This window comes from Antrostomus carolinensis, unplaced genomic scaffold (genome assembly GCF_000700745.2).
Source record: "Antrostomus carolinensis isolate BGI_N321 unplaced genomic scaffold, ASM70074v2 scaffold19134, whole genome shotgun sequence".
NCBI lineage: Eukaryota > Metazoa > Chordata > Aves > Caprimulgiformes > Caprimulgidae > Antrostomus > Antrostomus carolinensis.
The window spans coordinates 10,793-26,017 of NW_010313046.1; the positions used below are offsets into that span (position 1 = coordinate 10,793).

General features: G+C 39.9%; 1 protein-coding gene across 1 annotated transcript; it reads left to right on the top strand.

The window, feature by feature from the left end:
• The first annotated feature begins 1,613 nt into the window (after positions 1-1,613).
• Positions 1,614-8,652, top strand: ZNF488 (zinc finger protein 488). Its single transcript, XM_010167222.1, has 3 exons — positions 1,614-1,835; positions 5,951-6,179; positions 7,262-8,652. The coding sequence occupies exons 1-3, from the start codon at positions 1,617-1,619 to the stop codon at positions 8,419-8,421; spliced, it is 1,608 nt and encodes a 535-aa protein (XP_010165524.1). The 5' UTR covers positions 1,614-1,616; the 3' UTR covers positions 8,422-8,652.
• Positions 8,653-15,225: the final 6,573 nt, after the last annotated feature.

The following is a 15,225-nucleotide window of genomic DNA, read 5'->3' on the forward strand; positions in this document are numbered from 1 at the left end:
ATTTAAAATAAATATACCGTGACTGTTTCCATTTATTAAAAATTGGTATAGTTTAACTGGAAAGACACACATATATATGAATATGTTGTATGGATTTAGGTAGATCCTATTATATTGTACAAATGCACACGTAGATCCCATCATTCCGTTCTTGCACCAATAGTAACTTTAGAAGCTTATTGGCAATGAAACTCATCAGTAACAGAAAGCAGAGACCCGGTCTATCCTCCTTTTAGTGAGTAATCTCTGACAAACCATCTGACCCTTTTTTATCCTTTTACCTCCCACTCTTTGCCTTGGTTGTCTGTTTTAGGCCTTCATCCTTCAGATGTTTACTCCTTACTGCATAAGTAACCATGTATTTTAATGTTTTCAGGGTAGGGCCTTAGACCTTGCCTACCAGGAAGAAATTATACTGAATTAACTATGCTGATTTACAAATTGATTTAGTTAACTCAGTGCAACTCTCCTGAGCACTTTATATCACTTCAGTTTAAGTCATGAGTCAGTGAGTAACAAATCAATTCTGTTGGCAGAGAGTGAGAAAGATTAGACTGGATCTTCAGCTCTTCTATCTCAGTATTTATTAGGCTAAGGCCTCTTCAGGGCTTGTTGCTGTGCTCTTTAATTTTCCCTGCTTAATGGACCTGATCCAGCTCTTGATGGCATAAATGAGGGTTTTTCCATGACCTCCAGCTGGGAGCTGGAGATGGCAATATCTTTATTAAAAACCTAGAGAAGCTTAGAATGACAAATAACTCAAATCTGCCTCCTTGCTGTATACAGAGTTCTCAGATTGTGGCTCATGTTGCATAAGTTGCCTCTGCTCTGAAAAATGTAATATTCTACATTCAGGGCAAGAAAATTCAGCCCCTAAGCACAGCAATCTCTCCTAACATTATGCTAAGAGTATCATCATGCAAAGAGTCATAATCTGATTCAGTTTTCCCAATGACAACAGATAAGTAAGATCTCACATATATTTTGAGATGGGATGAAAATAATCCTTTTGTCACTCTTCAGAGATTTTGTACATTCAGGTTGAATAGACTCAGGACTCTGGCTATTCCTGTTTTTGTACCTGCTTAACCAGGAACTAGACTGATGTTGTTTTTCCAAATCAAAAAGCATGGCTTTTTCAAAATGCATTTAAAAAAAAAATGGTTGTTTTTTCTCCTGTCATTTTCCTTCTCCATCCTTCTTCACACTTCTACACACTACCAATAATAAATAAGAAGGATATCTGGGAAAATGCTGAACAAGAATATGCTGAGTTCTACTGACTGAAAATTTTGCTTACTGTTCCTTCCCAAAGATTCTTATTCCTGGCTGCAGAGAGTAGCAGTGTAGCAGGAGCTGAACTCTTGGAGTGTCTGCTTGTTCCAGAAAAGAATAACTGACTGGTCTACAAATCTAAGTTTTTGGTTTAGTGCAAACTAGTTTTTCTCTTTCTGAACTGGATGTTAATAGAGCTGTAAACTCTGTAACCAACAATGTCTTGGCATGCTCTTACAATTCACCTACAGCTCCTGGAAGTCTTTATCTTTTAAGTAGTGAAGTGTCTTTCCATTTCCATCTCTATTCCAAATGAGATTTCTTGTTTATTTCACAGGTTTATGATGGAACGTACATCTTTGCCTAAATTCCTTTGGACAAGTGACAACAAACTTCTACATCACCATTTTCCAGACATACTGGCTACTGTTCATACTACACAAGACATTCCTGAAGAAGTTGTTTTTGGACCATGCGTGCTCCAGAACACCTTGCTGGACACCGTAGCATTTATTGCTCTCAAATGTTCTGATAGACGGAACGTCCACTATGTCTTTAAGGTAGGAGAAAGCAACATTTAATGTTACTCATATAAAAAAGGATTACACTATCTCTAAGACAGGGGTAGATTTTTGTTTTGTTCAGCACAACTAACAGCTCCTTCAGAGGGGAGAGGCAGCCAGTGCATTTCTGATGTATGAGCTGTAGACTGGAGGGACCTTGGTTTCCTTTGCACGAAGAATACAAAGTCCCACTTCTATGCTGATGATTGGTGACCTGCATGAGCACTGACTGGAATAGGATGAAAGAGGGGCAAACAGTTAAGAAACTTAATGCTCAGGTTTCATCCTTACAAAGGATAATGGAGGCTTATCAGGAGGTGTGACAGCCCTGTGAGAGCAGAGAGGGAAGACTGTAGCATTGCATTGATTCATGCAGGTGGTACATTCGCAGCATGTACTGATGGATCTGAGCAAGCATTAACCCAGTTTGCTCAGTTATCTGTGAAGTAAAAGCACAATGGCAGTGATCTCAGCACAGGCTGTATGAACAGTAGAAGATAATCAGTCAGGCAACTAGTCCACACAGTCTTCAGGCAACCACAACTTATTGCTGTTAGTACATGGACCTCCCAAAATTACCTTAGATATGTCTCTCTGTGTTACAGCTGCACTTTTCAATTGGTGTAGAGAAGCCACAGAGATATGTCTGTGAAACAAAATGAATTGTCATGTAGGAAAAGTCAGACACTCCGGAACTGTGACAGAATGTTAACTCTCCAGCTCTTGTTCACAATTTTCTTTCCTAGCCACTCTTTATCATAACATTTTCATTTGGACAATGCATATTTCTCATGGTGGTCTCTTATCTTGGCTTTCTGGGTCTTGGAGTGCATTTCAGTCACCATAGGTCTAGATGAAGACAGGGAGGTAGTGTTTTACAATGTGAGGCAAACAGATTTCCTACATAATATGGCATGGATGGATCGGGGAGAGATCCAGGTTCTCCTGAGATTTCTGTGCTCTGAAGGAATATGGAATATGGAAGATGGAGCTGTTGGGAGATACTTGTTTGACACTGTTGCTTTAAACAAATTAAGAAAGAAAAAAGAGGCTTCAGGTTTTTTCTGACTATTTGTTCAAGTCTCTGGCACAAGTTTGCTTGTGCAGTGTTATCAGCACTCCAGGAGAACTATAAGCTCTTTGGAGAAAGATCTCTCCTGAAACAAGGCTTTATTTATGGAATATTTCTGTATTTCTCCTGGGAGTTTTGGAATGACTGTAGACTCAAGAAAGAGCCTCAAAGGTGTTCTACATTGGAAGAGCCCTCCACAGGGATGGCTTTAGTGTTTTGCTACATTTGAGCTAAATAATTGTTATTCAGCCATGAAACTGGATGCCTGAGTTGTCTCAAATCTCTGTCTTTTTGGCAGTAAATGCATCAAATTCTGTGCAGGTAGCTGTTTCAGATGCAATCAGTGGTCCCGATATCCTGTTAGCTACTCATAACTAAAAGTAAATCTTTCAGAAAACAGGAACTATTGTTAAGCTCCTAACTCTGTGTGTAGACAATTAACAATTCAATCATGATAATATGTTGTTATCATGGCACTGAGGTGCAAAACAAGAAATGAGTTTTGGTATGCTGGCTGTGGCACAAACAGAATACACAAAGGAATAGTTTGGCAAGGTGGATTATTTGCAGCTGAGGTTCACGTTCATCATATTTTGGCAGCGCTCCTGCAAGACTTCAGGGAATACTGTTTCTAACAAGGGATTCCTCATCTTGGGCTTTTATGTTTAGTCCAAAAGGGAGCTCTATTTTTTTTCTCTCATCCTCTTGGAGACCCTAATTTGAACTCCTTGGGCCAGTTTGTATGCTTGGGCAAAGAAAATGCCTTGGCAACCATTGGCATAGGTGGTTCTTTTCAGCTGATTGTTTACCCCAGCAAAGCAAACCATCCCGTTACAAAGTTGTCTGTCCCACTGAATTCCTGTGCTCCTTACAGCTTCTTGTGGGTTTGACTCTGGGTTCCAAGGAAGAGTCTTATTGTCTCCCTTCTCCTCCAGCCTCTATCAAGGAAGACAGATTGCCTCCATAGCCCAGCTGTGATTGAGCCTGTTGGGCTGCGAAGTTTTTAGCTCATATATGGGTGCCAAGGGCTCATCTGAGGCATTCCCATCTTCATAAAGGGTGGACTTGCAGGGTTTTTATTGTCTCTAAACACTACTAAAAAAAACTCCTAAAGCTGGCACATGCTTCCAGTAGACAGCACCCAGGTCTTATATTCTGTCCTTTGCTTCTCCCTACCTTTAAGCTCTGTGACCTCTTTCCCAGGAGACCTGGTTCCTGGAGGAGCTGTGTTCCCTTTGACTTTGCTTAGAGCGCCGGGTGGACACTCAGTATTTCTGAAACACAGAAACTAATAAATGTCATCCTCTGTCATAGCTATTAGTTACAACCACTGTGTGTGGGTGGGTGTGCTCATGTCACTGTCAGAGTTTTGTATTTCTCAATCATAGTTAATTACCATGGCATTTAGAGAGAACCAGTTACAGGGCATGCTAATTTATCTTCTCCCTTACACTAATTAACTCTTATCCTAATGGTCTCTTTCTTTATGTTTCTTTCTTGTATTAAAGCTACTAACGTGGTCATACTTTTCATGGTAGGTAATAGTCAGAGAGAGTTAAAAACAGAGAAATAAATAGCCAAAATACTGTTTCTGATACAGAACACCAATGAATGGCTGCCCTGCAATTGCTTGGGGTGAAATTTAGATCATACTTGTCATTATTAGACATTCTTCATTTCCAAACTTCTTCCTTTCTAAACAATAACCTAGTGCTTCAAAAATTAGTTGAGGCTTTTTATGCATGTAAATGTTGCCCTTGATTGCCCTGTGTTTCAGCCTCCAAGCTGCAGACATCTTCCCCATCTTTCAAATACTGCAGAGGACACAGATCTGCTGTGGTGAACACCAAGGAAAAGCCTAATAAAGAAATAAATAATTCCATATTCAGAGCAAATGCAATGAAATAACTAAGATGGGAGCCACACACTGAATGAGGAAGACAAAGCCAAATGTTTTATATTATTTCCTGAGCATAATCAACCTGTGACTACATGAGGGGGGTCCTGAGGAAAAAGTACTATATGTGACTGAGGACTATGTTGTAATATACACACAGAAGGGAAATTTAATTTGAGCAGTAGACTTAATATTATTTTTTTAACTTCTGAGTGCCTGACCTTGCAGCTTAAGCAACATTTTTTAACTTAATCTGTTTGGTATTTCTGAATACACACATACTGAAAGTAAATCAACCCCTCGCTACTCTCAGAAATAATTTAATGAAAAATATTCATCTGGTGAGTTTTTATCTGTTTAGGTACCTTGAAATGAATGTAATTGATTTATCAAAGGCAGAAATAGGAATATATAATTTTATTTCTGAAAAAAGAAAGGGATCACATAAGTACTATTTAGTTGCATTTATTAAAATCTAATTTTTATGTAATTTATCCAAACAGTTATATATGCAGATGTTGTCTACTTGGGGTGTTGAATCAAACAACCAAGGTTATTCTTACACCTTCTGATCCATATCCTTTTATGTCAGTGAAAAACTCTACATGCAACTGCCCAGAGTGTGTGTCCATTTATGAGCTCACACTGCACTGATCAGGGTCTGTACATTTCACACCCCTCAGACCACAGCACTTGCACCTCTCCTCACTCATATCCTGTTTTCCCATGGGACTGAGACTCCTATTTACAGAGGAGCACACCTTCTGTACCTCTGTGATCCCCACATGACACAGTCCCATGGGACGACCTGCATCAGGCAGAGGACAGCATCCTTGCCATGGGTGGGCTGTAGAGTGCCCAATGTACCAGCCCTGGCATTGCCATGAGAAGTTACATGAGAACATCAGTGATCCCTTCTCCCTTCCATGCAGCTGTATTCCCAGAGCTCTCAGCACTCATGCCAGGGAAGCATTCTCCCTACAATGACTTTGGATTTGGTCACACTGGCTTATGAATTGGGCTCACAGCTTTGGCATATTGGCTTTGTGTGAGGTGGAAAACAGGCTTTGTTCTTAAATTTGATGGAAATCTATTTTGGGTCCCAAGACCTGAAACTTCCCTTTTTTGTGTCCTGTCTCACAGGTAGACGTTACATCTGTGCACGGTCCTACAGGACTGCATTGGATGAGACTTGTACAAGCAGCTGCCAATAGCAAGGAGCAGAACTTGGAAGCTTACTTAGAAAACAGTCAGTTATATTATCGCTCTACCAGGAAAATCAACAAAAATGAAGAGCTACTTGTCTGGTATGATGAGGAACTTTCCAGACTCTTGGGATTCAATGAGATAAAAGCTCAGAGTCCCCAGAATGGTAAGTACCAAACTGTTGACTGCAGGGGTCACTGAAGACTGAAGTGAGTCTGGAACTGTGGTGATCTTGTAATACAGAAAATAAAACCTGCCTAAATCCTTAGCTGGTCAGCTAACAGAAGAGTGTTCCCCCCAAATCAGCAGCCTTATTTTCTTATAAAAATTTAAGTTTCTGTAGTTTCAGAAATGATCTAAGATATGTAGGGCCTAGAAATTAGGGATTTGTAGTTCTACCCAGCCAATGTATGAACTTCCCTGTGTATCCCAGGCCTCAGGTGCTGTCTGTCATTTGCATTTAAAAACTGCCGTGTGCTATGAAATAGTGTAGCATGGATACTGTTTATAAAGGTTAAGGAGTGCAATATGTGTCTTGGTCACTGAATTATGTAGCATCTGTTCACGGGCAATCAATCATCCCAATGAAGCAGAGATGCAGTACATCCGAAGGCCGGAAGGAAACTGTCGTGCCAATGCATGTTCCCCATTCCTCCTCCCCATCACTGGCATTGTTTCACTTTGAACATTATTTTCTGTGCCACAGGCATCTGTGCCTTGAGGCATATAGCAGTTTGCCAAATGGGCATAAGGGCTTCATGCATTGTTGTCAGATGATCTGTGAAAGGTATTAAATTTTCAGTGTATCCTGTGGAGAAAAGAGAGGGTCATGTCAAAACCTTTGAGTCCAGGTCTAAAACACTTGGATATATAGGATTTAACATTCAGCCTGTAATAAAGCCAGTGACTTACTTAGGAAATGTAGACCCAAATCTGTGTTCAGACTTCAAATTGTGTAAAGTCCGTATGGTTTTATCTAGACCATTGTGTACTGGCCATTTTACATGATACAGATGTGGCTTGAGAGTCTAGATGAAAGCATTTCCCCTCAAGTAACACATGGAGTGACTCATTTTCCATAGCAGCAAGGGACCTGGTGCTGTACTGGCATTAGCTTTACCATGTGCAATCTTGTATGACACAAGAGATGTTTCTGGTTTTTCGTTTGTGTCAATAACAGGGTCAGGATCTGCATCCATCCATGATTCTAACTTTGCAAAACTCATCATCTGTTGTCTGTTTCTGCAGAGTTGAGATGCCAAGAATGCGACCGAGTCTTTAAATGTGAACATTCCTATCTCTCCCATGTCCGCTTCTTATGTGTCCCAGAGAAGAGTGCCCTGCTATGGAGAAATTTCCAGTACCCTAAGACTGAAAAGAGCAACTCACCTGAGCAGACCACGAATTTCCACAGCCTGGCAAGGGATCTAGAGGTCAAAATGGCAGCTTGTAAAGATGGTGCCCATGGTCTCACAGGAGAAAACAGACCAAAATTGGAAGAGGCTGAGAACAACAGAAGCAGGAAAACAGTGCTGTTGGAGAAAACCAACAATTTGAGTGAGGAACATAACTGTGGGGGCAAGGAAGAGGTTGGACCAGCATTGGCTGGTTCTTTCTGGAAGCTTAGCTCAGGGAGGCAGTCAGCTAGGAAGGAAGCTTTAGAGCAGAAGGAGAGTGCTTTCACTGAGGTCAGGAGGATGAAGGAGAAGCTGAGGAGTGAGAGACTGAAGGAACCAGAAGAGGGGGATGGCACAGTGCCACTTGGTAAAGAGCAGGTATCAAAGGAAGTGTTGCTGAACTCCTCCGGTAGTGCATTCTCCTTTGTGTGGCCTGACAGAGCTCGAGGAGAACAGAAAAGTGCTTTCACCAAACCCAGTAAATGTCTAACAGAAAGAGCTGCAATAAATTCTTCTCATCCCATGAGTGAGTCACCAAAGAGCCTGGGGGAGCTGTCTGGCTTCATTGCCACTACAGACATCATGTGCTGCAGCACTCTTCTCAATTCCAAGTTCTTTGTCAGTGATTTGTGTAATGCTCAGATGCTGCAGACAAGCATCACTCGGAGCAATGTTTTCCCATATACCTCGGAACCATGGCCCAAACAAGCAGGAGGACAGTTACAAAACACAACAAACACTTCTTCCTCCTCCTCCTCTTCCTTGACTCTTCTTCCCCCCACCTTCACATCCTTTGGAGTGGCTGCTCAGAACTGGTGTGCCAAATGCAACCTATCCTTTCGCATGACATCTGATTTAGTCTTCCACATGCGGTCACATCACAAAAAAGAGTACTCCTCAACTGAATCCCAGTGCAAGAGGAGACGAGAGGAGAAGCTGTCATGTCCCATTTGTCATGAGTACTTCCGAGAACGCCATCATTTATCTCGGCACATGACTTCTCATAATTAGAGCTGTGCAGACAGACGCCACCAAGGGACTGGGCAGGTTGGGTAAAGAAGGGGAACATAGTTCACTTGTATCCATTTCTTTTTGAGTTTACAAGAAATCACTGTTTACAATAATTTATAATAGATGCTTTGCAAAAAAATATAAAATGTTTACGAAAGTCTGAGTGGGTTGTAAGTTTTGAAAACTCAACCTAGCCCTTGTCAATCTATTTTTGAGGAAATAAAATAGTGAAATGAATGCACATGCAGTATTAATTTGCAAAGAGTTGGGAACAAAGTTATTGTTTTGCAAACAGTTTTCTTGGCTGTATTTGATTTGCTGGTGTCTGTACAGTACAATGGAAATACAGAAGTAACAACTACTTCATTGAGTGAGAAATCTTTAAGCACTAAAAAAATCAGAGCTCATATGCTAAAAGAAAAGAAGTTACTGTTTCTAGCAGCTTTGATGGACTCTTACTCCTTTATGTTAGCTGAATCAGCTCTCTTATCAGATTTGTGAGTCTGAGTAAAAAAACCATCACTGTCTCTTTGGCTTTGAAAGGGACTTGCAGTTAAGACTCTGGCTGAAATTTCTGATCATCAACAACTGACCAATAGACTGCCAAAGAGGATGTGACTTGTAAATTAGTATATCTGAGTTCTAGGCTCTACCACTTTTGGAATATCTTTTACAAAGTCAAATTAGCCTGGATCTGTATGGAAATGTGACCTGTTGTCAGTGTTATTGTGTAGACAAGGAACACAAATTCTGCCCTGATGTGTGCTTGCAAGATCTGGGTGACTTTAGCAGGTGTACAGATCTGATGGGGGTAGAATTTGGCCTGTGTTTTTCACATTTTAGGTATACTAACTGAGTTACTGTTAGCTACTGATTGAATCTGCACACCTTAATTGTGGATGATAGGCTCTGTTCTGCTAACAGCTAGAAGAGGAATGTCCTTCACAAAATGACACAGGCATACACGAACTGCATTACATTAGACCAGCTTGTCTATCCTCTGGTTTCTACATGGGCCAACTCCAGCTTTTTTTTTTTTTAAAGAAAAAGTGCCAAGTCCTCTCTATAGCCTGTCTATATGAGAAATTTTTCTCTTCCCTCCTTTGGTCTGAGCTCTGCTTACTCTCGGAAGCAGATGAGTTTATACTGCTCTGGGCGTGTATGGGGGAACCAACAATCCTGTCTATTGTTACTTCAGCTCATCTAATTACCCTTTCATTACTTTTTAAATCCATTTAGAGGCTTGCTCTGGATAGCTTGTGACAATGTGTTCTTCAAGTGAGCATTTATCTCTCTCTTGTATAGTATTTTTTCAGGTTGTCTGTTGTTTTTGTGCCCTGTCTCCGAGCTTCATCTGCTATTATTCCCTTTCAGATAGAGAATGATCAGAACCCACTCATTTCCCAGATAAGAGTAAAGGACATTGCAGTATGTTTTTTATTATTTTCCACCATACTGATGATATAGTCCAGTGTTTGTCTGCTGCACACTGGACAGAAGTTTTCCTTGAGTTCCTGTGATGATGCCTAGGCTGGTAATACAAGTATCAGCAAGTAAACACATCTGAGTGATAAAAGACAGATTGACTGTCTTAGGTTGTCAGTTGGAATCAACATGTTACACTCATTGTCATCTCTTGGGAGGTTTCTATAAGTCAGGAGACTCTATTTTTTCCAATATATTGCTGTTGAGCATTAATACATAGCTGTTTCCTATGAACATAAACATCTCACTTATGGCAGGCCCACCACTGGCTGTGCACCCCAGCTTTGTTTTCCCAACATAAAGTGATTAAACTGTTACATTCTGCCTTTGAGTTCAGAGGACATAAATTGAGACTGGAGGCCTGATTGGATTGTAACACAGCTTTCCAAGGTCAGCGGTAGAAGCTCTTTCACTGGAGTCGTTAAAAACCAAAATGAACAAAAGCTTTGAAACATGGAGCACGGGGAACAACCTTGCATTGAGTAGGGGGATGATGTGGTTTCCTTCTAATCTTTCCATCTCTATTTTGTGTCCAATAACATTTAGTGTGTAAGGAATATATTTATGGCAAGGTTTAATGGGCCAGATTTCACTCCATCTGGTTTTATCTGGGTGCCAGCCAGTTTACTGTGAAGTCAGTGTCCATAAAGTGTAATGAAGGACTCCATGGTGTAACTGCATTCATATGTGGTTAGGGTTATAGTTCCCATTAGTAGTTTAGGCCAGATTGTGATCTCATTTATTCCAGTGCAAATCCAGAATAATTCCATGTTGCTACTCCTGTTTTACATCAATTACTTTAAGATCAGCCTGGCCCAGTATAAATACCATTGCTGCAAAATGTTCTCTTCTGTACTTACTGAAAGATGCCATGTTTTCTTAACTGTTTTATTGCTAGAAACCTAGCTTCAGATTTCTTCTGGAAAAAGACAAGACCAGCTGTGTAATGCTCCCCAGTACCATGTTGGTACATCAGTTCAACATTACCCTGCTCCAAGGGCCTGTTTTTCCAGTGTGCTACACCTGATGTATCATTTAGATAAGAAAGAAGCAGTACCACATCTAAGTGGTTGCATGTTTTCACATAGTGTAAGTGATCTTGAGAAAGTGTGGAAAATCAGCCACTGATAAACAGCTGCTGAATCTCAAAACCTCTTCCAATGGTGTATTAGATCTATGTCCTTAGAGGTTTCACCAGTAATCAGACTTCACTCTGCTTATGGTAGGAGGCTTATGCAAGCAGCAAGGCTACAGGGAGAGCCAGCTTTCCTTTATGTCATGAAATTGTTTTCTTTGGGGGAAAAAAGGGTAAGTTCTCTTACCCAGTTTCTTTGTGGGCATATCACAGCCACAGCAATTTACGTACTATGATGACAAGCAATGTATAGATGTCATCTGTGCACAGAAAGGCAAGAAACAAGTTATGAAAAGTGGCAGAGCTGATTCAAAATGCAAAAATGAAGATGAGAGGTTTTAATCAGCTTTATTTCTGGTACTGTCCTCACCTCCTCCAGCTGCACAGGCAATGCAGTTTGGTCCTAGCATGTAAAGACTGGAGATTTTCCTCTTGCCATGTGGAAATCACACTGTAGACAAATGTGTACAATACTGCCCTTGTACCTTTGTAGGTGGCCACTGGCATAAAAATTGAGTAAGCAAGTTGCTTCTTATACTCAACTGAAGTGTTTTGTGAATTAAGACTTGTTCACGTGCACAACTGACCAATATGACATCTTGTTACCTGCTACGCCTGTGTTGACATCAGAGCAAAATAGCACAGGTGCCAACAGAACTAGAACTAGATTCCCCATGTGTGAAACAAGCCTCTTGTGTAAAGCCCCATGTGCAGGCAGAGCGAATGTCTTTTGTGTGTCTCAAGTGTAACCAAGTGTCTTATCTAAGCTGGGTTACATAAACCAGAGGGTTTATACAAAAATTTGGCAGTTTTTATTTCTTTAAATGAAAATGTTCATATTAAAGCTGAGTGAACCAAATATTGCACAGGCAGGAGGAAGCCTAACTAGACAAAGAAAAACAAACTTCCTATAACTGAGTCATGCTGGAAGCTTTTTTTCCCCTTATGTCCTAGAAGTCTGAACATTTAAATTGGTGCAGATGAAAGAAAATCCTGCTGGAGGAAAAGCACTCCACTAGAGCAGGGGTTTCTTGAAGAAATGAAGGGAATTCATGAAGGACTGCTTTCAATCCCAGTGCAATAATGTGATTTTACAGCAGAGATCTGTGTCTTTTCTACAAGTAGAAATGCTTGAAAGGAAAAAAAAAAAAAAAAGAGGATTTTGTTTTTTAAAACAGGAGGAGACAATTTGAAGTCAGCTGACTAGTTCTTTTCCCATCTTTGCTAGCAACTGCCCATGTCATTTTGATCAAACCCCTGTTTCTCACTATGTCTGTTTCTGGATCAGTGAAAAGGGACATAACACAATGTTGTCAAGCTTAGCTGCTCAGGTTTCTGCGGTGGGTTATGAGTTTACTGATAGCGAATACCAGATTAGGATATTTGTTCACTCATTGATCCCTGAACTTTTTCCAACGAAGATGTGTTTCTCCATCGAAATGGCACTCAGATAGGCTTTTGAGGAATATATATTAACTTGCTTTTTTTTTCAGGTAATTTTTCCCTAATCGATGCAGTCTGTGGGCTCCCATTGGTCTACAGAGCACAGTTTGAAAATCACTGGACTGAGGCAGTTTTTGTGGTATGATCAGGGAAGACTACACTAGAGGCACTCTCCAGAGAGCAAGAATGCATCATTTTGTAGCAAAAAAAATTGAATAAGCTGGCTGGCATTTCTTGGTCAGAGTTCTGTGAATGCTAAAGGGAGAAAGATGATACTGCTAGGAGGCCTGATATACCAACTCCTTTCTTCCTGCCTTTAAAAGGAACATGATTAAGATTAAACTTTAGAAAATTATTCTAGGTGGGATGGTAAGGAAATGGTGCTACAAACTGTTGAATGTCCATGCCAGCTCTGGAACCAGGAGAGAGAAGGGTGGCGGTTTCAGCATGTTTCATGTTCTGTTGTGGAAGGGTACTTCCAAAGTTGCTTGTCCCTTCCTAAGAAAACTTCTGTCTATCATTTAAACCCTGGATTTTCCATCACTAATTTTCATTTGTAGTATTGTGATGTTCAAACCTTTCAATGCAGTGTGATTTTCTGTACAATTACCGTCTGTAGTTTTGTGAGGTCTGTTGATCACACTGTGCTGTGGTCATTGTTTGGTTTGATTTCACAGTTTTAGCGGTCACTAGAAACACCAAAAATGCCAGGTGAAGCTATGCCTGGGGAACATACATACAAACTGAGACATACAGCTCAGGACCTATGTCTTCCTTGACACTGTAGAAGGCGGCGGAAGGTGCATTCAGAAAGCAGCTGTGGGAAAAAAAGAAAGTTCTTGGCTGCATAGATGATAGAGATCAGCTTTAGTTCTGAAAGTGCAAGTTTAGGTTTCAGGGAAAGTTCTGTTACCTACCATAATTCCAGATGTTCTAGAAATGTTTGGCACCTCTAAACAGTACAGTCTCACTAGGTTCAGTGCCACGTGCTTCAGTGAGTCCTGCAGGCTCTGCCTTTACATGTATCTTCTTTTTATCAGTTCTGAATTTGTCTCCTTTCAACTTCACTGTTTTAAGGTGAGATAGGATAGGATATAGTTCATCTATCCCTTTTTGTTATTGCTCCACTCTGAGATAAGAAGGCCAGTCTTCAAGCAAGACATTTCCTGTGACCCTACCTCAAGCAAAAAGTACAATCTAACACAAATTACACTACACTATGTCCAGGTTCTAAGCTAATTGTGATAGGAATAAATATGACATAGCAGTTTGAGAAGAGAGGAAAAATAGGTTTTTAACACACTGGCCTTTGTTAAGCCTGATAGCTTCAATGCCAATTAGCCAGCAGATGACCTATGAAATAGTAAATAATATTTTGTTAGTTAATAGAAATTGTCAAGGTTGCACATTAATTTTCCAGTGAAATCTATCACTTCAGCAAACTAACAGCACTACTGGTTTCAAATGGACTCAACAGAAAATGCATCTTCCTTGTGTGTTTTCCCAACTGGCTTCTAATTTCTAGACATATTTATTATTCCTAAGTACTTACCACATTACTACATGAAGAAATTATTTGCTATTTGTGGCCATATGGTATAGCTGCTGGTCCTTGAATGGATGGCTGAAGTTTTTAAATGTTGTGTTTAACATCAACTAATGTTTGTACATGACAGCACAACTGATTGTGTTTCGGAAAACAAAGCAGTATATCTGGATCATTTAGATATTAAAGAGGCTTAAAATACATTAGAAGAAAATAATTAGTGTTGTTTACTCATTCATTGACTACTCCAATCTTTTCTATATTAAGTATCTTTAATATTCTTTATACATATATCACTTTACACAAAATTCTGTATGAGTTTTAATTAATTTAAATATTTTTCACAACACTGAGAAGTTCAACAACTAGCTAGTGCATAAAAATCAGAATATGAAAATGGCTCAAAAGAGTCCAGGTCAGTGTTCACACTGAGTGCCGTTGGTAAGAAAAACAAGTAGTAAAAAAGATGGAAAGTCTGTTTGGTTGTTTAAATTATTTTTCTGTAAATACTGAAAGAGATTCTCTGCAGTAAGATGTTTAAACATGATTTGTATTAAAAAAAAATGGCAGTAATTACAAATAAGCTAGCAAACAGCAATATGTAACAGCTACAGACTGTGACTAAATTTGGGGGACTATTTTCCTAACTTAATTGCCTTACAGGTAGTATTTTGTAGAAATGAGAAATTTTGAGGTCTAGATCAGAGTTAAATGTATTCCTAAGTCATTACAAAGAGAGGTGTTAGATAAGAATTGTAAGACAAACAAGGAATATTATTAATTGATTAAGCTCCTGTCAATAACTCTGTTAGTTGCCCTGGAATACACTGTTACTTAATAAGTAGCTTGTTAGCAGGGTGCAAAGGATATTTCTCTGCTTTCTTCTTGTCTTTGGGGCAGGATACACAGCAATCTGTTTTTAGCCTTAAGTAAAAACATATGATTCTTTTCCCTGACTCTGTTAAGGTGAGCACTGTGTGAAGGAGTCAATGTACTGCCTTTCTCCTGCTCATTCCCCATCTCTCTGCTAGATACTAGGGGAAAAGCAGACATGTATCTAAAAAATACCAGTGGTCTGGGAAACCCTGGCAGACTGGGAATGGTTATTTTTGGTACATCTAAATGATGAAATGAAGAAGAGACTTAATTTAGCTCTTGCAGTTTGGAAAATAGATTCTCCCAACTACTGTTAATT

What these genes read in the sequence shown, in the direction of transcription:
- ZNF488 (XM_010167222.1), top strand. Translation starts at nt 1,617, where the DNA reads ATGATGGAACGTACATCTTTGCCTAAATTCCTTTGGACAAGTGACAAC. An exon ending in ACGTCCACTATGTCTTTAAG is followed by an intron (nt 1,836 to 5,950) that starts GTAGGAGAAAGC and finishes CCTGTCTCACAG; the next exon opens with GTAGACGTTACATCTGTGCA. An exon ending in AGCTCAGAGTCCCCAGAATG is followed by an intron (nt 6,180 to 7,261) that starts GTAAGTACCAAA and finishes CTGTTTCTGCAG; the next exon opens with AGTTGAGATGCCAAGAATGC.